This window comes from Palaemon carinicauda, chromosome 27, assembly GCF_036898095.1.
Source record: "Palaemon carinicauda isolate YSFRI2023 chromosome 27, ASM3689809v2, whole genome shotgun sequence".
NCBI lineage: Eukaryota > Metazoa > Arthropoda > Malacostraca > Decapoda > Palaemonidae > Palaemon > Palaemon carinicauda.
The window spans coordinates 66,060,244-66,086,616 of NC_090751.1; the positions used below are offsets into that span (position 1 = coordinate 66,060,244).

The 26,373-nt window shown below is 49.4% G+C and overlaps 1 protein-coding gene across 2 annotated transcripts in view; it reads left to right on the forward strand.

Moving 5' to 3' along the window:
- The window catches only part of LOC137620745 (PRELI domain-containing protein 2-like), a 178,283-nt gene that overhangs the window by 21,256 nt on the left and 130,654 nt on the right, over window positions 1-26,373 (forward strand). For both annotated transcript variants that reach the window (XM_068351125.1, XM_068351124.1), the window contains exon 2: window positions 15,897-16,108. In XM_068351125.1, the coding sequence (XP_068207226.1) occupies window positions 15,905-16,108 (204 nt within the window). In that variant the 5' untranslated portion in view covers window positions 15,897-15,904. The remainder of the gene's footprint in view (window positions 1-15,896; window positions 16,109-26,373) is intronic.

The window sequence follows — 26,373 nt, forward strand, 5'->3', positions numbered from 1 at the left end:
TCCAAGCAAAGTGAGCTCAAGCACAGGTGTGTGTGAGGGGGGGTGGGTAGCAAGCTACCCTCCCCTACCCTCGCTAACTAGTGGTGTGGGTAGTAAACCCTCGTTAAATTTTAATGGCTCGTCATTTCAGCTACGCCGAAAGTAATACCCCTATTAAATAGCTAAAGTTTGTATAGTTAGGAAAAATACAAATTATCTACGAATTTGTCATTTTATTTTGTTCCCTCGGGGTTCCTCTTCGGAGTTCCTCCCTAGGGAATTTCTGTTAAATAATTATTTAATTTTATTTTCCCAGTTAACTATGCAGTTTTTCTTCGTTTGACTAAAGAGTGCCAACGAAACAGAGCTATTCTGTTCATGCGTAGGGAATCTGATGTCACCGCCGTCCCTCAGAGGACGTCGTCTTGGGCGTCATCCCTTCTCTTAGAAGTACTCCCGTGACAACATGGCCAGCACTTCAGATGATCATAGAACGCTAAAGGAGGTTCGCCTCCAGGCGTTGGACAACTTCCCTTCGTAGGGAAGTTTCCTCCCCAGGTGTGAGGTTGTATCTCCCTTCAGAGGGAGAACTTCCCATATCTTAATAAATTCATTGTCTCAGACTGCTGTTGCTGCCCTTCGGCCAGACTTCTCTCCCCCCTTGCTGAGTTTCTCTTCCTTCAGGGGCGGAGTACGGTCTTGGCAAGTCTCTTCTACGAAGTGTTCACCTCTCTCGTTCGCGAGAGAGGCCACTCATAGAGACTCCTCTTCGGAGGATCGCTACTGCTAAGGTCAGCTTGCTGATCCACCGGCCCTCAAGGGGCATCATCATGGTCGTCTTCTAGTCTCTTCTACGAAGTGTTCACCTCTATCGTTCGCGAGAGAGGCCACTCATAGAGACTTCTCTTCGGAGGATCGCTACTGTTATAGGTCAGCTTGCTGATCCACTGGCCCTCATGGGCTTTATAACGGGTGTCTTCAAGTCTCTTCTACGAAGTATTCACCTCTCGTTCGCGGGAGAGGCCTCTCATAGAGACACCTCTTCGGAGGATCAAGCAGACCTTCCAGCGCATCAGACCTACCAGGACCTCTTCGGTGGTTGCTCGCCCTTCCAAAGGGCACATCTCAGTTCCTGATCGTCCTGCCAGCTGACCTACCGATCTACCAGCGCAACCTTGTGCTGCAACGTAGTCCTTTGGAGTTCGGTTCTGGACTCTAACACGGACCTTTTACGGTCCCCATCGGTGGATGCTTGCCCTTCCAAAGGGCACATCCCAGTTCCTGATGGTCATGCCAGCTGACCTACCGATCTACCAGCGCAACCTTGCTCTGCAACGAAGTCCAAACAATGCAGACCTACTTACGGTCCCCATCGGTGGATGCTCGCCCTTTTTTAAAGGGCACATCCCAGTTCCTGATCGTCCAACCACTGGTCATCCTACCAGCTGACCCGCCAACCTACTAGCGCTACCTTCGCGCGCGCGCTCGCCGACATTCTTATGCGCTCGAGCGCCGACGATCTTCCTCGCGCGGGTAACGATGGTCTCCCGCGAGCACGTCGCTACCTTCGCGCGCGTGCTCGCTGACATTCTTACGTATGCGAGCGCCGACGATCTTCCACGCGCGGGTAGTGAGAGTCTCCCGCGCGCACCAATAGTCTTGCACGCGCGCGCTCGCCAATAGTCTTGCGCATGCACGTGCCAATAGTCTTGGGCGCTCGCCGATAGTCTCGCGCGCGCGCCAACAGTCTTGTACGCACGCGCGCCGACGATCTTCCATGCGCGGGCGGTGATGGTCTCCCCCGCGCGGCGACGATTTTCTGTGCGCGCATGCCAACGATCTTCCGCGCGTGCTAGCGCTAATGTTCTTGTGCGTATGCCGACGATCATCCGCGCGCGGGCGCCGCTAGTCCCCCGCGCGCGGGCGCCGCTAGTCTCCCGCGCGCGGGCGCCGCTGGTCTCCCGCGCGCCGATGATTTTCCAACCGTGCAAGCGCCAATGCTCTTGCACGCGCCAATAGTCTTGCACGCCTAGGGTCTCCCGCGCGCGCACCAACAGTATTGCGCGCGGGCGCCGATGGTATCCTGCACGTACGCCAACAGTCTACCGCGCATGTGCACCGACGGCCTTATGCGCACCGACGGCCTTATGCGCGGGCGCGCGCCGACGGCCTTATGCGCGGACGCGCGCCGACGGCCTTATGCGCGGGCGCGCGCCGACGGCCTTATGCGCGGGCGCACGCCGACGGCCTTCGCGCATGCGGGCTCCAATAATCTTGAGTGTGCGCACACAGCCTTCCGCGCGCCGACAATCTTCTACGTGCGGACGCCGATGGTCTTCCGCACGCACGTGCCAACAGTCTCCACGTAGTACTCTCATGCATGCGCCAATGCTCCCACTCTTGCACAACCAGTCACACGCTTCGGTGCATTCTAGGGAGAAAGCACAAAACTACACAGTGCCTTACTGCGCGCCAGCGCTCTTCCTCACTTTCCTGCGCCCTCCTGCGCAGTAAACGGTCCCAGATCCAAAGAGTCAAGGCTCGCAGATCCAATGCACCAGCTCTTGCCTAAGAACCAGCGCTTGCCTGTTCTCCAGGCAGATATTAAGCACCAGCATCATCCTGTGTGCCATAGCTCCAGACTCACCTACACACTGTTAGTAAAAAGGAATAAAAGGAATAAAACTATTTGGACAGGTCACCATTGCCCCATTCCTCCCTGCAAACACTTAAACATAGCCACCGGGAAAAGAGGAATAAGGCTCCACAGAAGAATTCAAGATCCCAAAGATTCCATCCTACAAGGGAATCGAAACGGGGAATCCTTAGTCCCTGTCTCTTCTGAAGTTTCTTTTTTCCTTGACAGACCACCGTCAGCAAACATGAAAGCATCAACAGACTGATCTCTAGATCACTGTTTGCTGATGGCTAGTTCACAGTTTACTGATCGCTAGGTCGCCGATCACCTGATCGCCAATTGTTAGCACAATGCTGATCTTTGACCTCTAGTCCCTCCAATGACTAACGATCTCCAATTGCTAGCATTTCCAATCACCGATTGCTAGTCAATAACCAGTCATCAGCTTGCTTATCACTAGATCACCGATGGGCAGCTCATCTTTCTTCGATTGTTGAACTGAGCTCGCTAATCTCTGACCAGCCCATTTTCAGCTTGCTCATCTCTGACCAAACAGGGGGGACCATAATCAGCTTGCTGATCTCAAACTCACCATCGGCTCACAGACCACCGATTCATCGGTCATCGGTTATTTGCCAGCAGTTCGTGACTCGAACTTACTAGTCAACCGCTTCTTGTAGTTCCTAGATCAGAAGTTATACAACATACTTCTCGCTACTGGCCATTTGCCATCACACTAAAGTGATCGGTAAACGTTCGACAACCCTCATCAACGGCTTGCCAACAGGGAACTACTTGCGAGCACTCTCCAACTGCACAGTAACCACGATACCCAATGGTTAACCATTGATTAAGATTCGCCAGATTGATTCTATTCTAAGGAATAGCATCAATCCTATTAGGGCGCGTGGTAAGGTTAAGCGTGGCCTTCCTTTTAAAGAAATTCTCTTTCAGAGAAGAATTATTATACTGGGTATCGCGCCTGATCCTTTACGACACGAGTCAAGACTCCAGCGTCGACAATCTTCCATGCAAAAGGATCGCCAAGGAGCTGATCCTTTGGGTCGATGTCCACACCATGTTGGAGTTCGATCAAGTGCTAAGACCTCAGGTCTTCATTTGCACATTGGACCTAAAGGACACTAACTCCCAGGTCCAAACCATCCATCTAGGAAGGTTGGAAGATTCAGTCTAGACAAACAAGAAACACCAGTTCAAGGCACTGTGCTTCGGTCTTTCCACAACACCTATCCTGGTCTCACAGGATTGGCTTCTGTCTCCACTCTTTCGGGACGACTGACTGACCTTAGCAGACTCAGTAGCAACCTTGCATTAACACTGGAACTTCTGAAGTCTTTCTTTTACCAAGATCCAGTGATCAGGGTAAACCCACGGAAATCTTCCCTACTTCCCTCCCAGGAGACTGGTGTATCTGGCAATGATTTTAAACACCAATCTCCAAAAAAACCTTCTCGAAACAAGAACGACTTCCATTCCAGGAGACTTGAGTTGGAAAAAGAAGAAAGGAGGGACCATAGTGCTGCACCACACGACCTCATCCCTCTGGACAGAACCCGAAGGTACCTTCACTTAAATCTCTTAAGAGATGAGGGCCAACTTTCCGGTCCTTCAACAGCCTCATCGGTTCCTAACAGACCACTCAGTGATGTGATGGACGACACACCACACACCACATAGAGACTCACATCGACAAGCAAGTAGGAACTGGCTTGTAGCCTCTTCCCATCTAAAAGTATAAACACCAAGATGGCCAAAGTCTGTTCGGTACCACTATCAGCCCGCTTCATTCCAGACTGGAAGAACGTGCTCGCCGACAATCTGTGCACAGCATCTCAGATAAGGTATACCGAATGGACTTTGGATCGCCATGTAGCCAACAAAGTCCCGACTTTACTAGGTCCTCCGACTAGGGGGTCTGTTCGCAATGCTCCTGAATCTCAGGCTACCGCTGCTCACCAGCCTTAGACCCCCAAGGCTCTCTGGCAACAACGGTGGGTATAACAATGACGTTTATTTCTCGTCCCTGTTTTATCTGCAGAAGGGCACTCAACAAGGCTAGAACATCGGTCATCCTCTTAAGGACTCTCCTAGCTCCGCTATGGCATTATGCAGAACGGTCTCCAAACCTTTTGCAGCTCCTGATAGAGCCTCCAAGAGAACCCTCTCCACATAACAGACAACCCACTTCGACACCTACCACAAGCTATAGCTTTGCTATGATTGTACGCCTGAAGACTACCCAATACCTCTTTGCGAAAAGGTTGTCTAGATATCTGAGGAATTCCTCAGAATCAGTCTACCAGGCGGTATCGCGTCTTGTGTGGTTGGCGTCATGTAAAAGTGTCTCTCCACTTGATACCTCGATTCCAGCAATAGCGGAATCCTCAGGTATATGCAAGAGGAAAAGACCCTCTATTCAGTTTCGACAGGTAAAGATGATCACTCAACCTTGATCCTTCACCTTCAAACTGAAAGAAAGGGACACCCTCTCATCGATAGACTTTTCCTAACTCATACGGACTTACAACTTGCCTTTCCCCAGTCGGAATTGAGACCTTCCTCTCAGAATATGGTTCAAATCTCTGATCCCTAAAGGGATCTCCTTGTGTTCCACTTCACCAGGCAACAAATTTTCTCCTGATTTAAGAACACGTTCCTACACACTCGGACAGCAACCATACGAGTCAAGGAACTTCATGGTCTCTCTTTCGACATCACCCATTATTGAGGAGGGCGAAAGACAATGTTCAGTTTCGTCCCTGAGTATGTTACCAGACACAGTCTCCAGAGGTGACGGATCCTACACAAGTCTCAACTAGGTAACGGACGATCCAGATCATCCGTTAATGTACCCAGGGTAAGGTATGAGACTTTACCTAAAGGAAACGGCAACAGCCTGCCCGGGTCCCTCCTCGTGTCAGCACTGGGAGAGACTAAAGGAGGATCACCGAAACATCATCTCGACATGACGACTTACAGTGTCAGGGGCATAACCATGCCCCTGGTCCTTCTTAGCAGATTACTCTGTGATGCAGGTTTTACAAGAAAGGATGTGAATGCTCCTGGTGACTTTCACAACCTTTCTCCTGCAAGACGTGACCCACAGGAACTCGATACGATATCTATCGGTCCGGTGGTGGCTGCACAACAGCTGGTTGTATACCTCAAGCTCCTTATTGGACAAGTAGCAGAAGGTTGAGGGCACTGTTACCCGGTTTTAGTCTGCGTGCATGAAAAGATTTGACTGGCTCTTATTCTTTTCTTCATCCTACCCTCTCGTGGGGAAAGCAGCATCCTGGGTTCTCTGCATAAGCTGACCTCAAACCACTGCAGGTAAACCATGCTCCCTTGTGTACCTAGTATTAAGACTAATACTGTTGCGTCCCCATACCCTGGCGAGGTGGTATTGGGAAGTCTTGGTTACATAAGGTTTTTCCGACATAGACTCAGAATAACTTTACCTAGACAGTCACACTTCTACACGTCTCAACACACAGCTTGCGTAGGCAGTGGACCTCGCGTAGCAAGGTTTAGCGAGGGCAGGGACTCCTTATTTCTTGGGTGCTTGCACACTCAAATAACGAACCCCCAGGCAAAGCCAAAAGCCAGATTGGCAGGGACGTCCACCCTTCCTAATGGGTGAGTCACCCCTAATAAATAGCATGGTTTGTATTCCAGTTACGGAACAAATGACAAATTCGTAGATAATTTGTATTTTTCAATATTAATCTTACCCGATAATCATGTAGCTGTCAACTCCGTTGCCCGACAGAAATCTACGGACGGGATACGCCAGCGATCGCTATACAAGAGGGGGGTGTACTCACCAGCGCCATCTATGGTCAGGTACTCCAGTACTTCTTGTCAACACCACCTCAATTTTTCCTCTGTCGTGCCGCCGGCAAGACCTACATGGATACGCTGTTGATTTTGGAGTCTTTGTTCACGGTTTTGGTGAAGTATTGCTCTGAAATTTAGCCTTCGCTATACAGGAAGCTTTTCCCTTAGCTTAGATAGCTTTTGGATTTAAATTGATTTAATGGTATAACGATCTTTGCTTTAATTTGGAATCCCCCCTTGACTGTTCTCTAATTCAAGATGTCCGACCACTCTCAAGCTCCTAGACAAAGGCGATGTAGTGTTAGGACTTGTAGTAGGCGTCTTCCGAAGGCCTCGGTTGATCCTCACACCGTTTGTTCCGACTGTAGGGGAAAATCTTGTCAGTTGGAAGATCGATGTGAGGAATGTGCCGGGCTTTCGGAATTCGATTTTAATGAATTCCTCAAGTATACGGCTAAGTTAGAGAGGGAGAGAGTTAGGAGGAGTTCTTCTCGCTCTTTGGTTTATTCCTCCCCCCATGATCCTCAACCTTTTCCTTCCCCTGTATTGGTGACCCCCGAACCTATTACGAGTGCTCAGCCTGATATGTCGGATATGTTACGTGCCATTCAGGCTCTAGGTGATAAGGTGGAGTCTTTAGTGAGTGACCACAATCTTCTCTTGGCAGATGTCAAGGAACTTAAAGTGAAAAGTGCAGTGGGAAGTGGTAGTGCCAGTGCTGTGCCTAGTGTCAGTGTCAGTGTTGCGCATGAGGATACTTCTGTGCGTGCCAGTCGTCCTCCCAGTCCGGGACCTCTTGCAAGCTCCCAAGCCCAGGGGAGAAGCAATGTCGAAGGGCAAAAGGGTTCGGCAGGCCTTGATCGGCGCACAGTTGTATCCTCAGTGGTTGCGGGCGTATCTGATAGAGATCGTCACTTCCACTCCCAGACGATTGAGCCCTTAAATTCCTCGTCTGCGGAAGAAGTTTCCAGGAGGAAACGCTGGACCCAGGTCTCACGGCCTCTTAAGCGTAAAGTCCAGACCGAGCGAGTCCAACAGCCCAGGTGTAGCCACTGGGCCAGTTCGGACTCGCCGCAGTCATCTGATGGCTGCACGCCTCCTAAGAGAGGTAAAGCGATGCCTCAACAGGCCTCTGCTCCAACTTCTGTTGATCCCAAGTTGGCTATGCTGCAGACAATGCAGTCGCAGATTGCGGTGTTGATGCAGGAGTTTCAGGCAGAGAAGGTTAGCACACCTCCTCCTGCGAGCGCTCCTCCACCTCTGCGCAGTCCACCCTGCCAGACGTATGATGTTAAGGCTCCTCCTGCCTCCATGCGTGAGCTGCCGCATTGGGAGTTGCCAGGTACCAGCGCTATGCAGCAACCTCCACTTTCCTTGAGGCAGGAGCCTCTTGCTATGCGGCAACCTCCTCAACCCTTGAGGCAGGAGCCTCATGCTTTGCAGCAACCTCCTCTACCCTTGAGGCAGGAGCCTCATGCGTTGCGGCAACCTTCTCCATCCTTGAGGCAGCAACCTCATGCGTTGCGGCAACCTCCACCATCCTTGAGGCAGCAGCCTCAACTCTTGCGGCAACCGCCTCAACTCTTGAGGCAAGAACCTCAACTCTTGAGGCAAGAACCTCAACTCTTGAGGCAAGAACCTCAACTCTTGAGGCAAGAACCTCAACTCTTGAGGCAAGAACCTCAACTCTTGCGGCAAGAACCTCAACTCTTGAGGCAAGAGCCTCTCTCTGCGCAGCCACCTCCTCAATCCTTGAGGCAGGCGCAACCCTTGAGGCAGGAACCTAATGCTATGAGGCAGCCGCCTCAACGCATGCAGCAACCGCATTCTTCGCAGCATGAACCTCTTCCCATTCAACATGAACCGCATACTATGCAGCATGAGCCTCATGCCTTACAGCATTCGCTTATGACCACGCTTGCTCCTCAGACCTCCGCAGAACCTCCTTCATCCCAGCCTCATGACTTTGTCATTGCCAGCCCTCATCCTCTTCAGCAGAGGCTTGATGATGAATCTGCAAGTGCGCATGCACCCGTTCTTCAGGATTCAGCCATTCAGCATACCGCTTTATCGTTACCTCTCGCTTCTCAACCCTCAGGTGATGAGGTTCCTGAGGATGAAGCTGCTCACCTGGATGATCCTCCTTCTGATGTGGAGGAACACAAGTCGTCGCCACCTTCCATAGACTTTCGTAAGGTCCTGACTCTGTTCAGAGAGTTATACCCTGAACACTTTGTTTCTGCAACCCCTCGTTCTCCTCCATCCGAGTTTTCTCTAGGCATGCAGCCTATTAAGTCTGCCTACACTAAGCTTGTCCTTGCCAGGTCATCAAAAAGAGCTTTGAGGATTTTAGGGGATTGGTTGCAGTCCAAGCAGCAACTGGGAAGGACGTCTTTTATGTTTCCTCCTCCTAAGCTGGCTTCTAAGTCGGGCGTCTGGTATGCCACGGGAGAGGAACCAGGCTTGGGGGTCCCTGCCTCTGCCCAGGCCGACTTCTCAAGTTTGGTTGACTCTCCCCGTAGGTCGGCTATGAGACGCTCTAAGGTCTGCTGGACCTTTTCTGATCTGGACCACTTCTTGAAGGGAATCTTTCGCGCCTTTGAAATTTTTAATTTCCTCGACTGGTGCCTGGGGGCCTTGAGCAAGAAGACTGCCCCTTCTGACAAAGACTCGGCCATGCTGATCATGTCCTGTATGGACAGAGCAATTCGCGATGGTTCTGGCGAACTTGCTTCTATTTTTGTCTCAGGAGTCCTCAAGAAAAGGGAACATCTATGCTCCTACCTTTCTACTGGTATCACCTCTTGCCAGAGGTCACAGTTACTGTTTGCTCCTCTCTCCAAGTTCCTGTTTCCGGAGGAGCTAATCAAAGAGATGGCTGCGGCTCTTATCCAGAAAGATACGCATGACCTCATGGCCTCTTCAGCACGTAAGGCTAAAATTGTACCTTCAGTATCGAGAGCTTACCGCACCCCGGTGGCTGATACACCTGCTACCAGATTTATTCCGCCCTTTCGTGGCAGAGCCCCCAGCCGAGGAAGTTCCCGTCCAGACGGTCACAGGGGCAAGTCCAAGAAAGGTGCCAAGTCCACGAAAAGCAAGCATTGACTTTCCTCCTCTCCAGACAGCTGTAGGAGCCAGACTCAAGACCTTCTGGCAAGCCTGGGAAAGAAGAGGTGCAGACGCTCAGTCTGTCAAGTGGCTAAGGGAGGGTTACAGAATTCCGTTCTGCCGCAATCCCCCTCTGACCACATCTCCCATCAACCTCTCTCCCAACTACAAGGAGAAGGACAAGAGGCTAGCGTTACATCAAGAGGTGTCGCTCCTGTTACAGAAGGAGGCAGTGGTGATAGTCCGGGACCATCAATCCCCGGGCTTTTACAACCGTCTCTTCCTGGTGGCCAAGAAGACAGGAGGTTGGAGACCGGTGCTGGACGTCAGTGCGCTCAATGCTTATGTCACCAAGCAGACGTTCACAATGGAGACGACGAAGTCGGTCCTAGCAGCGGTCAGGCAGGAGGACTGGATGGTCTCGTTGGATCTGAAAGACGCCTACTTTCACGTTCCCATCCATCCAGACTCCCAACCTTTTCTGAGATTCGTCTTTGGAGAGGTTGTGTACCAATTCCAAGCCCTGTGTTTTGGTCTAAGCACGGCACCTCTTGTGTTTACGCGACTGATGAGGAATATTGCGAAATTCCTTCACTTGGCGGACATCAGAGCCTCCCTTTATTTAGACGACTGGCTTTTAAGAGCCCCCACAAGTCGTCGCTGTCTGGAGAGTCTCAGATGGACTTTGGATTTGACCAAGGAACTGGGTCTTTTGGTCAATTTGGAGAAGTCCCAGCTTGTTCCTTCCCAAACCATCGTTTACCTGGGAATGGAGATTCAGAGTCGAGCTTTTCGGGCTTTTCCGTCGGCCCCAAGAATCAACCAAGCCCTAGAGTGCATCCTGAGCATGCTGAAGAAGAACAGATGCTCGGTGAGACAGTGGATGAGTCTAACAGGGACTCTGTCATCGTTAGCCCTGTTCATCGAGTTAGGGAGACTCCACCTCCGCCCCCTTCAGTACCATCTAGCAGCTCACTGGAACAAGGATATGACGCTCGAGGCGGTCTCTATTCCTGTTTCCAAAGAGATGAGGGCTACTCTAACGTGGTGGAAGAGCAACATCCTTCTCAAGGAGGGTCTCTCTTTAGCTGTTCAGACCCCCGATCTTCATCTCTACTCGGACGCATCAGACTCGGGCTGGGGCGCGACATTGGACGGACAGGAATGCTCGGGGACATGGAACCAGGAACAGGAAACGCTTCACATCAATTGCAAGGAGTTGTTGGCAGTCCATCTGGCCTTAATGAACTTCAAGTCCCTCCTGCTAAACAAGGTGGTGGAGGTGAACTCCGACAACACCACAGCTTTGGCGTACATCTCCAAGCAGGGAGGGACTCATTCGAGGAAGCTGTTCGAGATAGCAAGGGACCTCCTCATTTGGTCAAAAAGTCGAAAGCTCACGCTAGTAACGAGGTTCATTCAGGGCAATTTGAATGTCTCGGCAGATCGCCTCAGCAGGAAGGGTCAAGTCATCCCCACAGAATGGACCCTTCACAAGAACGTGTGCAGCAGACTTTGGGCCCTGTGGGGTCAGCCAACGATAGATCTGTTCGCTACCTCGATGACCAAGAGGCTCCCATTGTACTGTTCCCCGATCCCAGACCCGGCAGCAGTTCACGTGGATGCTTTTCTGCTGGATTGGTCCCACCTCGATCTGTATGCATTCCCGCCGTTCAAGATCATCAACAGGGTTCTTCAGAAGTTCGTCTCTCACGAAGGGACACGGCTGACGTTGGTTGCTCCCCTTTGGCCTGCAAGAGAATGGTTCACAGAGGTACTGCAATGGCTGGTCGACGTTCCCAGGACTCTCCCTCTAAGAGTGGACCTTCTACGTCAACCTCACGTAAAGAAGGTACACCCAAGCCTCCACGCTCTTCGTCTGACTGCCTTCAGACTATCGAAAGACTCTCTAGAGCTAGAGGCTTTTCGAAGGAGGCAGCCAGAGCGATTGCCAGAGCAAGGAGGATATCCACTCGCAGAGTCTATCAATCTAAGTGGGAAGTCTTCCGAAGCTGGTGCAGAGCCAATGCAGTTTCCTCTACCAATACCACTGTAACCCAAGTTGCTGACTTCCTGTTACATCTTAGGAATGTTAGATCTCTTTCGGTTCCTACGATCAAGGGGTACAGAAGTATGTTGGCAGCAGTTTTCCGCCACAGAGGCTTGGATCTTTCCTCCAACAAAGATCTGCAGGACATCCTTAGGTCTTTTGAGACCTCTAAAGAACGTCGCTTGTCCACTCCAGGCTGGAATCTAGACGTAGTCCTAAGGTTCCTGATGTCATCTAGATTTGAACCTCTCCAGTCAGCCTCTTTCAAAGACCTTACTCTCAAAACTCTTTTCCTCGTCTGCCTTGCAACAGCCAAAAGAGTTAGTGAGGTTCACGCCTTCAGCAGGAACATAGGATTCACATCTGAAACGGCTACATGTTCCTTACAGCTCGGTTTTTTGGCAAAAAATTAGCTTCCCTCACGTCCTTGGCCTAGATCGTTCGAAATTCCTAGCCTTTCCAACATGGTGGGTAAAGAACTGGAGAGAGTTCTTTGCCCTGTCAGAGCTCTTAAGTACTATCTTAAAAGGTCAAAACCCTTACGAGGACAATCAGAGGCCTTATGGTGTGCCATTAAGAAACCTTCGATGCCTATGTCTAAGAACGCAGTTTCTTATTACATAAGGCTTCTGATTAGAGAAGCTCATTCTCACATGATGGATGAAGACCTTGCTTTGCTGAAGGTAAGGACACATGAAGTGAGAGCTGTGGCTACTTCAGTGGCCTTCAAACAGAACCGTTCTCTGCAGAGTATTATGGATGCAACCTATTGGAGGAGCAAGTCAGTGTTTGCATCATTCTATCTCAAAGATGTCCAGTCTCTTTACGAGAACTGCTACACCCTGGGACCATTCGTAGCAGCGAGTGCAGTAGTAGGTGAGGGCTCAACCACTACATTCCCTTAATCCCATAACCTTTTTAACCTTTCTCTTGAATGCTTTTATTGTTGTTTTGGGTTGTTACGGTGGGCTAAGAAGCCTTCCGCATCCTTGTTGATTTGGCGGGTGGTCAATTCTTTCTTGAGAAGCGCCTAGGTTAGAGGTTGTGTTGAGGTCCTTTAGTATGGGTTGCAGCCCTTTATACTTCAGCTCCTAAGAGTTGTTCAGCCTCCTAAGAGGACCGCTGCGCTCAGTAAGGAAGATGTACTTATTAAAGGCAGAGTAATGGTTCAAGTCGACTTCCTTACCAGGTACTTATAATTTCATTTGTTATTTTGAATAACTGATAAAAATGAAATACGGGATACTTAGCTTCTTGATTAACATGTACGCTGGTTTTCACCCACCCCCCTGGGTGTGAATCAGCTACATGATTATCGGGTAAGATTAATTTTGAAAAATGTTATTTTCATTAGTAAAATAAATTTTTGAATATACTTACCCGATAATCATGATTTAATTGACCCACCCTTCCTCCCCATAGAGAACCAGTGGACCGAGGGAAAAATTGAGGTGGTGTTGACAAGAAGTACTGGAGTACCTGACCACAGATGGCGCTGGTGAGTACACCCCCCTCTTGTATAGCGATCGCTGGCGTATCCCGTCCGTAGATTTCTGTCGGGCAACGGAGTTGACAGCTACATGATTATCGGGTAAGTATATTCAAAAATTTATTTTACTAATGAAAATAACATTTTTCCTAACTATACAAACCTTAGCTATTTGTACAAACCTTAGCTATTTGTACAAACTTGCCCGCCATCCCTGTCCCCCTTGAAGTCCTACCTCCAAGCAAAGTGACTAAATCACAGGTGTGTGTACGGGAGTGGTAGCAAGCTACTCCCCCCCTACCCCCGCTAACTAGCGGTGTGGGTAGTTAACCCTCGCAAATTTTTAATGGCTCGTCATTTCAGCTCCGCCGAAAGTATAACCCCTAATAAATAGCTAAGGTTTGTATAGTTAGGAAAAATACAAATTATCTACGAATTTGTCATTTCAACTAGGACCTCCAGCTGCTTCTTCCTCAAAGAAAAGTAAAGACAGGGCTCCACCGTTTCATGCCCAACCTGGCGGCCAATTCAGGAAGGGTGGTAGAAATAAGAAGGGAGGATGCCAGACAGTACTACATTGGATCCTGCTCTCTGGATACGGTTCACTTTCCCTTTGCCTACATATACACTGAATAGTCTGGCATATTCTTTACAGATTCTCCTCAGCCCTCATACACCTGACAACACTGAGGTTCAAACAATTCCCCTCCACCCGAGGGGCTAACTACTGCACTGTAACTGTTCAGTGGCTACTTCCCTCTTGGTAAGGGTAGAAGAGACTCTTTAGCTGTGGTAAGCAGCTCTTCTAGGACGACACTCCAAAATCAAATCATTGTTCTTCAATCTTGGGTAGTGCCTTAGCCTCTATATCATGGTCTTCCACTGTCTTGGGGTAGAGTTCTCTTGCTTGAAGGTACACTCGGGCACACTTCTATCTAAGTTCTCTTCCTCTTGTTTTTTTAAAGTTTTTATAGTTTTTTAAGGAAATATTTATTTTAAGGTTGTTACTGTTCTTAAAATGTTTTATTTTTCCTTGTTCCCTTTCCTCACTGGTTTATTTTCCCTGTTGGGCCCCTTGGGCTTGTAGCATCTTGCTTTTCCAACTAGAGTTGTAGCTTAACAAGTAATAATAATAATAATAGTAATAATAATAATAAAGTTGGCAGCCCCTGCTGATGTGAGTGGGGGAAGGCCTGTCATGCCATTGGGTAACATGGGGAAGAGCATTGGATGGAAGAAATCTTTTGTCTCTCTTTCCTCCTGTGGAAAAAGGCTAGCCATGGGACCCTTAGTTTCCTTCACCCACCAGCAAAGGAGTTAGAGATCCAGCATCGGCTCACAAAGTTATGTACATCTGGTTCTCCTTAGCACTCAGGCAGAACCTGTCGGTGGCTTTGGTATTTAAACGGAAGCTTGATAATGCAGATTTCTCTTACCTCCCACCATCTGCGGGAGTATACTCTCAAGTCCTTAGGTACCTTTACTCATGGTGGCTACTGAGCAGGTTATGTAGCCAGCCTAGCACTTTCACAGGACAGGTTGCATATCATCAAAGATACAGTTCTGATGTAAGCTTAGATTGAAAGGTAGAATGACTAGCCTTCTACCCTTCTTTCTTCCCCCTTCCTAAAGGGTGCAGCAGTCACGGTTGCCATATATGAGCAGGTGAACTTCATAATTGAGCAAGCTTCTTTTTTAGACAAGATCTGTTAAGTAGTATTTCCCCTATCCTCCCAGACAAAAGGGGTTATATATAGAATGCATGGAAATCCATTTCTTAATGTGAAGAGTATATGTTCGTACAACATATTGTATACAATGATATAGGTTCTCCTTTCATTGATTACCATTTTTCTTGGTAGGAGCCTATCGTAACACCTGACATCTCCATCCTAAGACTGTTAGGAGGTTGTCAGGAGTCATCATCACCTTCCTTCCCAGAGGACAAGGTGTTCTAAGACTTCCCGGGAAAGTTAAAACAGGAATTTTCTCTCTCCTAATAGATGATGCTATTAAAGGATGATGATTTATATTCATGTAAGAACAAATCTCATACTTTTTAAGTACTGTAATTGTATTTTTCCTAACTATGCAAATCTAAATCTATTAAGTTACACTTCTCGTCTCAACCACCTGCAAGTGCTAGGCCTAAGGTTTAAAGCGAGTGTCTAGGTGACCAACAGGTGGGTTGGGATTCCCGCCACCTGCCGGTAGTTATAACTACTGTATCTCGTTTAATTTTAATGGCTATTCTAACCTTTGATGAAGTCATGCTTCAATTAAAAGACTCAGATTTTTATAGTTAGGAAACACAAATTAAAGTACAGTAATGTACTTCAAAAATTTGAGATTTGTTTCTACACTAATACAAACCATCATGTTTTAATAGGAAACTCCTCCTGAGGGGCCAGGAAGTCCCTATGAACCAAATTCTGGTTGCTTTATCTTTTCTGAGAAATTTCAGAGTACCTATTCTGTATAAGAGTGAAGGTGAAAAATTGTGATTTTAAAACTATAATGCATTAACATATTGATATAAAAGATAGAATAATACAGGTAGGTACTGTAATTTTAAATTATTGTTAAAGAAGAATAAAAGTAAATCTATTAAATTGTAGGGTGGAAGAAGCCTGCATTGGTGCAATATTGAAATGTTAACTGGTTATCAGTGAATAGCATAGATACAGTAAATTTCCCTATTGATTGTTCCTGGACTTTAAATTAGTTATTGAATATAATTTACAAATAACATTAATATTTTTTTTCAGGTTCCGCAATGACTGTTACAATAACAGCAGAACATGTTTACAAGGAACCTGTAGAAGTGGTGGCCGCCACCCACTTGTCAAAATTCCCTAATGACCACGATCCTAATATTGTACTCTGCAATACCATAGAGAGAAGCAAAACAACAGATGGACGAAATTATACAAAGAGAGTTGCTCTTGTTCGTAATGTTCTGCCATCCATACTGAGACGAGTAAGTGAAACTTTTAGTATATTAATTCAAGTACAGTTGTCTTATGTTTAAAGAAATGTAGTTGGTGGAGTGTGAAATAGGGTTAATAAACGGATTTTGAGCAAAGCGAAAAATCTATTTTTGGGTGAGATAGCCATGTCGTCCTGATGGTAGGTTCCTATAAGTAGCTTTCTAAGGGATATTTGCCACAGTGATATTCCCAGAGAATTTACCTTTAGGTCTCCAGAATTCTAACTCCTGGCGCGAGTATCCTTAAAATTTCATTTAAGGAAATCGCATTAATCAGGGGACGTACAGTATATCTTGATACGACACATAGCAATCTTCACCCCGAATAGCGTTTTCGCTTCGAGGGGGAAAGTGGCAAAAATAGAAGGGGAGCCGTTATCAAGGTACCCTTCCTCCCGTACTACTACTGAGTATCTAGATGGCACTGTATGTCAAGCTAGCGGGCTATTCCTTGTAGCGTTGAGCATGGTGCTACAGATGTAGTAATTTCGGGAGGAATCCTGCCAAGACCTTTTCTGTAGAAAAGGAGGGTGGGTTCATCAGGACGACATGGCTATCTCACCCAAAAATAGATTTTTCGCTTCGCTCAAAATCCGTTTTTTGGGCTCAAGCCAGGTCGTCCTGATGGAAGCTTACCAGAGAATTACTAGAAAGTACTGTATCTGTGGATTTTTAAAGTGCCTTAACCTTGGGACAGTTTTTCCTGGTCATCCAGACCATTGAGACATATGACGTTTCTGTTATACGTCATTACTGCTAAACATAAACCATGTTAGTGCTTCCTGCCCTCTGCAGGGAAGAGTCATACTAGACGTAGGAAAGGAGTCTCAAGGTTTGCATATAACATATGAACAAACATAGCATTAACTACATACAGGTCTCGCTGTATGTATAACGAATTGGAACAAGCATTACCAGATAATGTTTGTATCATGTATAAGAACAAGGGTTTGTTCCGTAACTGGAATACAAACCACGCTATTTAATAGGGGTATTACTTTCGGCGTAGCTGAAATGACGAACCATTAAAATTTAACGAGGGTTTACTACCCACACCGCTAGTTAGCGGGAGTAGGGAATGGTAGCTTGCTACCCCCCCCCCCCTCATACACCTTTGCTTGAGCTCTCTTTACTTTTGGCTCGGAGCGAGAACGGTTGTTTCCTCTCTCTCTCGTCGCCTATTTTGGACTGCCATTAATTTTTGTCTTTTTACCTACTTTTTCTTATACTTGTAAATATATATATAAACATTCCTAATCTTTATGTATATATATGTGTATAGAAATGTAGTAAATTTTCTTTTCAGTGTTTGTGCTGTGTGTGTGATATACGACAACGACACTTGCGTAGTAGCAAGGCCAGCACAGTTCCACTTCGTGGGGGACGGCATCTCCCTCTCTGGTCCATCGGTCTTCCCGTCTGCATATTTCCGTTAACTCAGCCGCCGCAGGGGAATCGTCATCACCTGGACCTTCTTCATTCATCTATTATCTTCGCTTTTCCTCTTTTCCTACGGGAAACTTGGATTCTGGGCGAAGGGAATGTGGCCTTTTAAGATTGACTACAGTCTCTCTCTTTTCGAGGTCGTTCACCTTTACTACAACTACGTACTATTACGGAAGCTCTTTTCCTGTTGTGGGTTAGGTTGCTATTCCGTTTGTTTGTCTCAATTATTTTTTAGTGAAATCTAATTGTATTTTAACTTTTCAGCTTTCTCCGTGGGGAACACTTCCCTTCGGGGGGTCGGTGGTTCTCACTATTAGTGAATATTCTTAGAAGATTTAGATAATTATAATTCTGTTATAATTCTGTTTATATTACAGTTACTCCACTCCCCCCCTTCTCCCATGGATGTCATCTGGGGAAGGAGGGTGCATACTTAATTCTTATTTGTTCCGTAACCGAAATACAAACCACGCTATTTACATAGGGTATTACTTTCGGCGTAGCTGAAATGACGAGCCATTAGATTTTTAACGACGGTTAACTACCCTCTCGCTAGCTAGCGAGGGGGTAGGGGAGGGGTAGCTAGCTACCCCTCCCCCCGCACACACCGGTGAACTGCTTCACTTCGCTTTTGGCTCGGACAGTGGGCAGACGTCTCTGTCCCGTCCTCGCATGGCAGCCATTAATGTTTTGTCTTTACTTAATTACTTACTTTTCTTATACTTGATATATATGTAAACATTCTTATGTTTATGTATATATTTGAGTATAGAAATACAGTAAGTTTCCTTTTCAATGTTTGTGCTGTGTGTGTGTGTGTGTGTGTGTAGGAAGTCCACTCAATTGTACGACAACATCTCCGTGTGGTTCCAGGCCCCCACGGTGACATTTCATGGTTCGCGATCTCTCTCTTGGTCCTTCGGTCTTCCCTTCGGCGGGCGCCGTGGGGAATCGTCATCGCTGGACTTTATTTATTAATCTGTTTCGCCGCCGTTCCTCCTTCCCTACGGGGAACTTGGTCTATCAGCGTAGGGAACATGGGAGTTTAGTTTGACTACGGTCTCTCTCTCTCTCTCTCTTGAGGTCATTCACCCTTTTATTACTACTACGTATTACGGTAGCTTCCTTCCCGTTGTGGGTTGAGTTGCTACTCCGTTTATTTTGTCTCAATTATTTTTAATCAAATCTAATTGTATTTGTTAACTTATCAGCTTCTGTGTAGAACGCTTTCCTTCGGGGTTCATTCGTTCTTACTATTAGTGAACATTCTTAGATGAATTACATAATTATAATTGTTATAATTCTGTTTTTGTTACAGTTCTCCGCCTTCCCCCCTTCTCGTGAGTGTCAGTGGGGGAGGAGGGCGCATTCCTGGTGCGTAATTCTTATGTTCTTTTCCCTCGGGGTTCCTCTTCGGCGTTCCCCCGGGGGAATAAATGTTAACTAATTATTTTATTTTTACAGTTAACTATCTAGTTTTTTCGTTTGCCTAATGTGCCAACGAAGCAGAGCTGTCCTGTTTGGGCCTGGGGAGTCTGCTGTTGCCGCCTCCTCTACGACTTCGTCATGGGCGTGTTTCCTTCTTCTAGAAGTTCTCCCGTGACAACTGTCAGCTCCTTAGTTCATTTAGAACGCTCAGGAGGTTCGCCTCCATGGGTGGGTAACTTCCCTTCCGAGGGAGGTTCCCTTCCCAGGTATGAGTTTTTTCCCCTTCATGGGGGGCAACTTCTCTTACCTTAATAATTCCTGGATTGGTTTTTTCCTGGTCCTCGGGCGGTTATGCTCATGTTGCTGAGCGACCGCTTTTGTAACCATGCTCTAGGGGCTGAGCGGTTGCAAGGCCGGACCATGGAATTCGTGCGATTACAGTATGCTCTTGGTGCTGAGCGGTCGCACTTGCAGCTACGCTCAAGGGGCTGGGCAGCTGCAGGAGCTCCTCTTCGGAGGGTTTCTCTTTATGGTCAGCTTGCTGATCCAATGGCCCTAAGGGGCGCCTTCATCAGTTCTTCAGGTCTCTTCTACGAAGTGTTCTCCTCTCTCGTTCGCGATAGAGTCTCTCGTTCGCAAGAAGACACTCATAGAGACTCCTCTTCGGAGGACTCCCCTGCTGTTGTTGCTGATGTTGCTGAAGGCTCAGTTCCCCCCTCTGAACATCTTTCAAGGGGGCAGCTGAGTCCAATGGTCTCTCCTTCGAGTGTCTCTCCCCCTCGGGGGAATTCACTAACAGAGACTCCTCTTCGGAGGACTGATGATGGTGCTCCTGTTCTTGGTCGTCTTCATCTTCAGCCTCAGAGGATCCTCCTCGACGAGAACAGACCGTTACAGCTGCTTCGCTAGATCTTTTGGCAGATCGTTCGCTATCTCCGACACCTGCCAGACCTTCTTGTCTTCCATCTCCGTTCCTGGACGCAGATGCGCAGTGGGCGCCACTCCACCCCGTTTTCCGATGGGCACCGGTCCCTTCGGGGCAAAGGGCTTATCTCACAATGTGAGTAAGTCCCTTAGTGCCAGGTTTTTACCTGTGCAACCTCGTTCTCCTGCGCACTCGCGCGCAGTAGTTCGTAAATACTCTCTGGCTGTGGACCAGTCTTCTGCTGAATCAACACTCCAGCGATCTCCTGTAGCTGAGTCTCGCCGTAGATCTCCTGATCGCCAACGCTTCTTGGACCTTCTGTGCGGCTACGCGGCTTGTGCACCAACGGTCTCCTGAATGCCCACGATCGCCTGCTCGCCGGCGCACATCTTATCGCCCTTTTCTGATGTGCGCAATGCACGCCAACGTTCGCCCTCGCGCCTACGATCTCCGGATCTGGGCGCAAGCAGGGAGATTATTTCTTCGCTGAACTCTACGTTCACCTGCTCGCCAGCGCACATCTGCGCCCCCTTTCCTGATGTGCGCAATACACGCCAACGTTCGCCCACGCGCCCACGATCTTCGCATCTGGGCGCAGGCAAGGAGTTTATTCCATCGCCTCCTCGCCGACGATCTCCCTGGTTCTGCACCCTCGCTGATATCTTCTGGCCGCGCATATCTTCTGGCCACGCAACTACGGCCTCGTCGCGCGCAGTTCAAGAAGTTCCTACGCTAGCGCACAGGCGCTCACAGGTTCTTCTGGACTCGCAGCGCCCTTCTGGAGTTTCGCGCCGTTGGCGCGCGGTTCCAGTTGCAGCGTGCCAACGCGCCAGCATGCTTCCACTTCACACCGCGCTGCCCAGGAGACACCTAAGCTAGCGCACGGGCGCTCACAGGCACCCCTGGGCTCTCCTTGTGCGCCAGCGATCTCCTAAGCGCCCGCGCGATTCTTCGCCTGGGAGCAAGCGATTTCAACGTGCCAACACTTCAATCGTCGTAGGTTTCCTACGCGCACATGCGTTAACTCTCCTGTATGCGATCGGTCGCTACGCGCCAACGCGCTATCGCTTGCCAACGCGCCATCGCTCGCCAACGCGCCTTCGCCCGCCAACGCGCCTTCGCCCGCCTACGAGCCATCGCTCGTCAACGCGCCATCGCTCGCTTACGCGCCATCGCTCGCTTACGCGCCATCGCTCGCTTACGCGCCATCGCTCGCTTACGCGCCATCGGTCTCCCGGCCGCCTGTGCTCGCCCTTACGACCGGGCGCCCGCGCACATGCGCACCCATGTTCGCCCGCGCGCGAACCAACGGTTTTCCATCGCGCGAGCGCCAGCGCGATTTCATTCGCGATTCCCGTCGGGTTTCGCAACACGGGCAACCTGGCGAGTCTTCTGGAGCGCGTACTTCCAGATCATTTTCGGCATGATCTCTCACCTGTAGACGCAAAGCAGCGCACGTGCAGGAGCAGGAAGAAGCTTTAGCTTCTTCTCCTTCTTTTCAGGCAGGCCCCATCATCTCTACTCCTCAGGATCGTCCGATCCCATTCCCTCCAGCGGGAGTCGCTGACACTGCGTCTGTTAGCCGTCAGCAGAGGAGGTACTTCGAGATCATGGGAGAATCTGGTTTAGCCCTTCCTCTCCACCATTCCGTGGAAGGGGCTTACCAGGGAATTTTTCTCTCGATAAATTCTCCGCCCGGCAGGTGACATTCTCGACTTCGGAGATCTTAAGCCAGGAGAAAGCCGCAAAGTGTGCCATGCAGGCCTCTTCGTGGCTGGTTGTCTGGCTTGGATCTCTGGGCATCCTGTTGCGATCCGAGAATTTGTCCAAGGAGAGCTCCAGGAAGGTCATGGAAACTTTCCTCCTCCCTCTCGGGCACGAGCACCATCGTTTCCCGGCTCACCAACTTTCGAACTTGTGGGCAAACTCGATGTTGAAGCATTGAGATGCAGTGACCGAGAGGTTCCTCTCGGAAGTCCCAACCATGGATGTCGGCAAGATCAGACACTCTTCCATCCTTGGAAAGACCTTGTTTTGAGCCCCAAGGACGGGGAACGGACAGCTGAGAGGTGGAGAAAGTCGAATCACGATTCGCTCCTCCAAAGGCGCTTACATCCAGACCCTACAAGCCTCCAGTGCCTCAACAACAGCCTCGTCAGCCTAGGACATCGGAACCAGCCCCGGCAGCTAAGACAAGGTGTCTAAACAGCAGCCCCCTCCTGTCAGAGACAAGAAGGGCGGGAAGTCCTCCTGGGGAGGCAATAATCCTAGAGGGAGCGGCCGAGGCCGCAAACGCTAGGATTGGCAACCCCCCTGCATGGTCCCCAGTGGGGGGATGCCTAAGGTTGCACGTTCAGGTGGCAGCAACTCAGGGCCGATTCCTGCACGATCTCCGTGATCAGCCAAGGATATCGCGTCCCGTTCTTAATATCTCTACATCCACTGACAGCGAATCCAGTGTCGCTGAGCTCCTATGCCATGGGATCGGCAAAGGGGCTAGCCCTTCGGGCAGAAGTTGAGACTATGCTCTAGAAGGATGCTCTCCAAAAGGTCATCGACGGCTCCCCCCCCCCCTGGCTTCTTCAGTCGACTCTTTCTTGTAAGAAAGCGTCTGAAGGCTAGAGACCTGTCATCGACCTCTCAGTCCTGAACAAGTTTGTCGAACAAACTTCGTTCAGCGTGGAACAGCAGAGTCGATCAGGCTTGTAGTGAGACCACAAGACTTCATGTGCACACTGGATCTAAAGGACGGGTACTTCCAGATCCCAATCCATCTGTCTTCCAGGAAGTACTTGAAATTCAGCCTAGACAACAAGATATACCAGTTCAAGGTGCTGTGTTTCTATCTCTCCACAGCACCCCAGGTGTTCACCAGAATGTTCACCCTGATATCTTTATGGCCACACAGGAGCGGCATCCGTCTCCTTCGCTTTCTGGATGACTGGCTAACCCAGGCAGTCTCGGAATCGACCCTTCTTCGACACCGAGACAAGCTTCTGGGACTTTGCCAAGATCTAGGGATCATGGTAATTCTCGAGAAGTCTTCTCTGCTTCCATCTCAACAACTGGGATATCTAGGCATGATATTAGACTCCAATCTCCAAGCCTTCCCATCAGATGACAGGATAGCAAGGCTGAGGAGAGTGGCAGAACCTCTCCTCAGACGAGGAGAGCTTCCAGCCCAATCTTGGTTACACCTCCTAGGTCACCTTTCCTCCTTGACCAGGCTAGTTCCAAACGGCCGCCTCAGGATGAGATCCCTGCATTGGCGGCCCAAGTCCCGGTGGAATCAAGACAACGATTCCCCAGACATTCTGGTCCCTTTGGGACCTGCGGAACGAAGGGACCTGCAGTGGTAGTTGACCTACGGAAACCCTTGCAAGGGAATGGATCTTCTCGTCCTTCCTCCGCATTTGATGCTGTTCTCGGACTCGTCAAAAGAAGGGGGGGGGGGGGGGGCACGTTCTGAATCTGGCCTATGGTCAGAACCAGAAGGGTACCTCCACATCAATCTGCTAGGATTGAAGGATGTATTCTGGCCCTTCAACACTTCCAACAGACCCTGGCGAGTCACTCCGTGAACGACAACTCCACGGTAGTGGCTTTTTTTCAACATGCAGGGAGGTACCTTTTCATTACAGCTTCCTCATCTTGCAGTAGAGATACTGAGATGAACCGAAGTCCACTCAATACCCTATCGGCTCGCTTCATTCCGGGCAAAGGAATGTGCTCTCCGACAGTCTGAGCAGAGCCTCACAGATAGAGAGTAGCGAGTGGTCTTGGCCCCCCCTGGTAGCCAACAAGTCCTGACCTTGTGGACCTGTTTGCGACAGCCTTGAATTTCAAGCTGCCGCTGTACTACTCCTCAGTCCCAGACCCCAAGGCACTCTGGCAAGATGCCTTCCTACAACGGTGGGACAACATCGACGTCTACGCCTTCCCACCGTTCTGTCTGGTGAGAAGGGTACTCAACAAGACCAGACTATCGGTTAACCTGTCGATGACTGATAGCTCCGCTACGGCATCATGCAGAGTGGTTCCCGGACCTTCTGCATCCCCTGACGGAACTCCCGAGAGAGCTTCCCCCACGACACGAGCTACTCAAGCAACCACCCTGCAACATCTACCACAAGCCGTAGCATCGCTTCGGCTTCACGCCTGGAGACCATCCAGCATCTCACAGAGAGAGGCGTTCCGCAACAAGTTGCGGAGCAGATGTTTCGACACCTGCGAAAGTCATCCGCAGGGGTCTACCAGGCGAAGTGAAGAGTCTTCTGTGGTTGGTGTCGTGGGAGAGGTACCTCTCCCCTTGATGCCACTATTCCAGCAATAGCGTAGTTATTGTATATCGGCAGGAGGAAATGCGCCTTTCGCTCTCGGCGGTGGAAGCCTATCGTTCAGCCTTAAGCCTGGCCTTCAGGCTGAAAGGAATAGACATTTCCTCCTCGCTGGATCTTTCTTCGCTCATACGAAACCACGAACTTACCTGCCCCCAGTCGGAAGTGAGACCTCCTCCATGGGACATGGTTCGGGCTCTTAGGGCTCTGAAGAGATCTCCTTGCGAACCATTACGCCAGGTTTCTGATCGTCACCTGTCTTGGAAGACGGTGTTCCTGCTCGCTCTGGCCTTGGCCAAGCGTGTCAGCGAACTTCATGGTCTCTCGTACGACGTCGCCCATTCAAGAGAATAGGTGGAGGTAACGTTCAGGTTCGTCCCTGAGTTGGTTACTAGACTCAAAATCTTGGAGTCCCGGACCTTTGGTTCGACTCCTTCAGGATTTCGAGTCTCCGTTCTGTAACAGATGACCCAGACCTTCTCCTACTATGCCCAGTAAGGAGTCGGAGGGGTTATCTTAAAGAAAAGCTGCAGTTCGTCCTCACGTGCAAGCCCTGTTTGGGAGCACAGGGAGGACGGAGAGGAGGGTCATCAAGAATGCCTTTTCAGCCTGGATTCAAAGGGTCATCCATCACGCCCTGAATCCAGACCCTCCTCCGTCACGTCGCCTTAGAGCACACGATGTCAGAGGCATCGCAACGTCCCTGGCCTTCAAGAGGAACTACTCTGTGACGCAGGTGCTACAAGCTGGAGTCTGGAAGCGTCAAACGACCTTCACAGCCCACTACCTGCAGGACGTGACCCACAGGAGCCTCGATACGTTTTCTATCGGCCCTGTGGTGGCTACACAACAGCTGGTCTAACCTCAGGCTCCTTAATGGACAGGTAGCAGAAGGTTGAGGGCATTGTTACCCGGTTTTAGACTGCATGAATGAAAGAAGTATGTCTGGCCCTTACTTCTTTCTTCATCCTCCCCTCTCTTGGGGAAAGCAGCATCCTGGGTTCTCTGCATAGCTGACCTCAAACCTCTGCAGGTAAACCATGCTTCCTTGTGTTTCTAGTATTAAGTTAATACTGTCGCGTCCCCCATACCCTGACGAGGTGGTATTGGGAACGTCCTAGCCTAGAATTCCAGCCAAAGGAGTTCAGGTCGACTTCCTAGGACAAGTCCCACTTCTTCTCTCCACACACAAGCTTATGTAGGCCGCACGTTCTTTGCAGAGCAAGGAACTTGCGAGGTGCAGGGACTCTTTTTCTCGAAGTGCTGCTCACTCGGATTCTGAGTCCCCGGGTAAAGCCAAAGCCAGTAGGCTGGGGACTTTCCTCCCTTCCTAAGGGGTAAGTCACCCTATGTAAATAGCGTGGTTTGTATTTCGGTTACGGAACAAATGACAAATTCGGAGATAATTTGTATTTTTCCTAACCATACAAACCTTAGCTATTTACACATATTTGCCCGCCAGCCCTGTCTCCCAAGGCAAGTCCTACCTCTAAGCGAAGTGAAGCAGTTCACCGGTGTGTGCGGGGGGAGGGGTAGCTAGCTACCACTCCCCTACCCCCTCGCTAGCTAGCGAGAGGGTAGTTAACCCCCGTTAAAAATCTAATGGCTCGTCATTTCAGCTACGCTGAAAGTAATACCCTATGGAAATAACTAAGGTTTGTATGGTTAGGAGAAATACAAATTATCTCCGAATTTGTCATTTTATGTTATTCCCTCGAGGTTCCTCTTCGGAGTTCCTCCCTAGGGAATTTCTGTTAAAATAATTATTTAATTTTATTTTCCCAGTTAACTATGCAGTTTTTCTTCATTCGACTAAAGATTGCCAACGAAGCAGAGCTGTCCTGTTCATGCCTGGGGAATCTGCTGTCGCTGCCGTCCCGCAGAGGACATCGTCATAGGTGTCATCCCTTCTCTTAGAAGTACTCCCGTGACAACATGGCCAGCACTTCAGATCATCTTAGAACGCTAAAGGAGGTTCGCCTCCAGGGGTTGGACAACTTCCCTTCTGAGGGAGGTTTCCTCCCCAGGTGTGAGGTTTTCTCCCTTCAGAGGGAGAACTTCCCATACCTTAATAAATTCATCGCCTTCGACTACGGTGGCTGCCCTTCGGCCAGACTTTT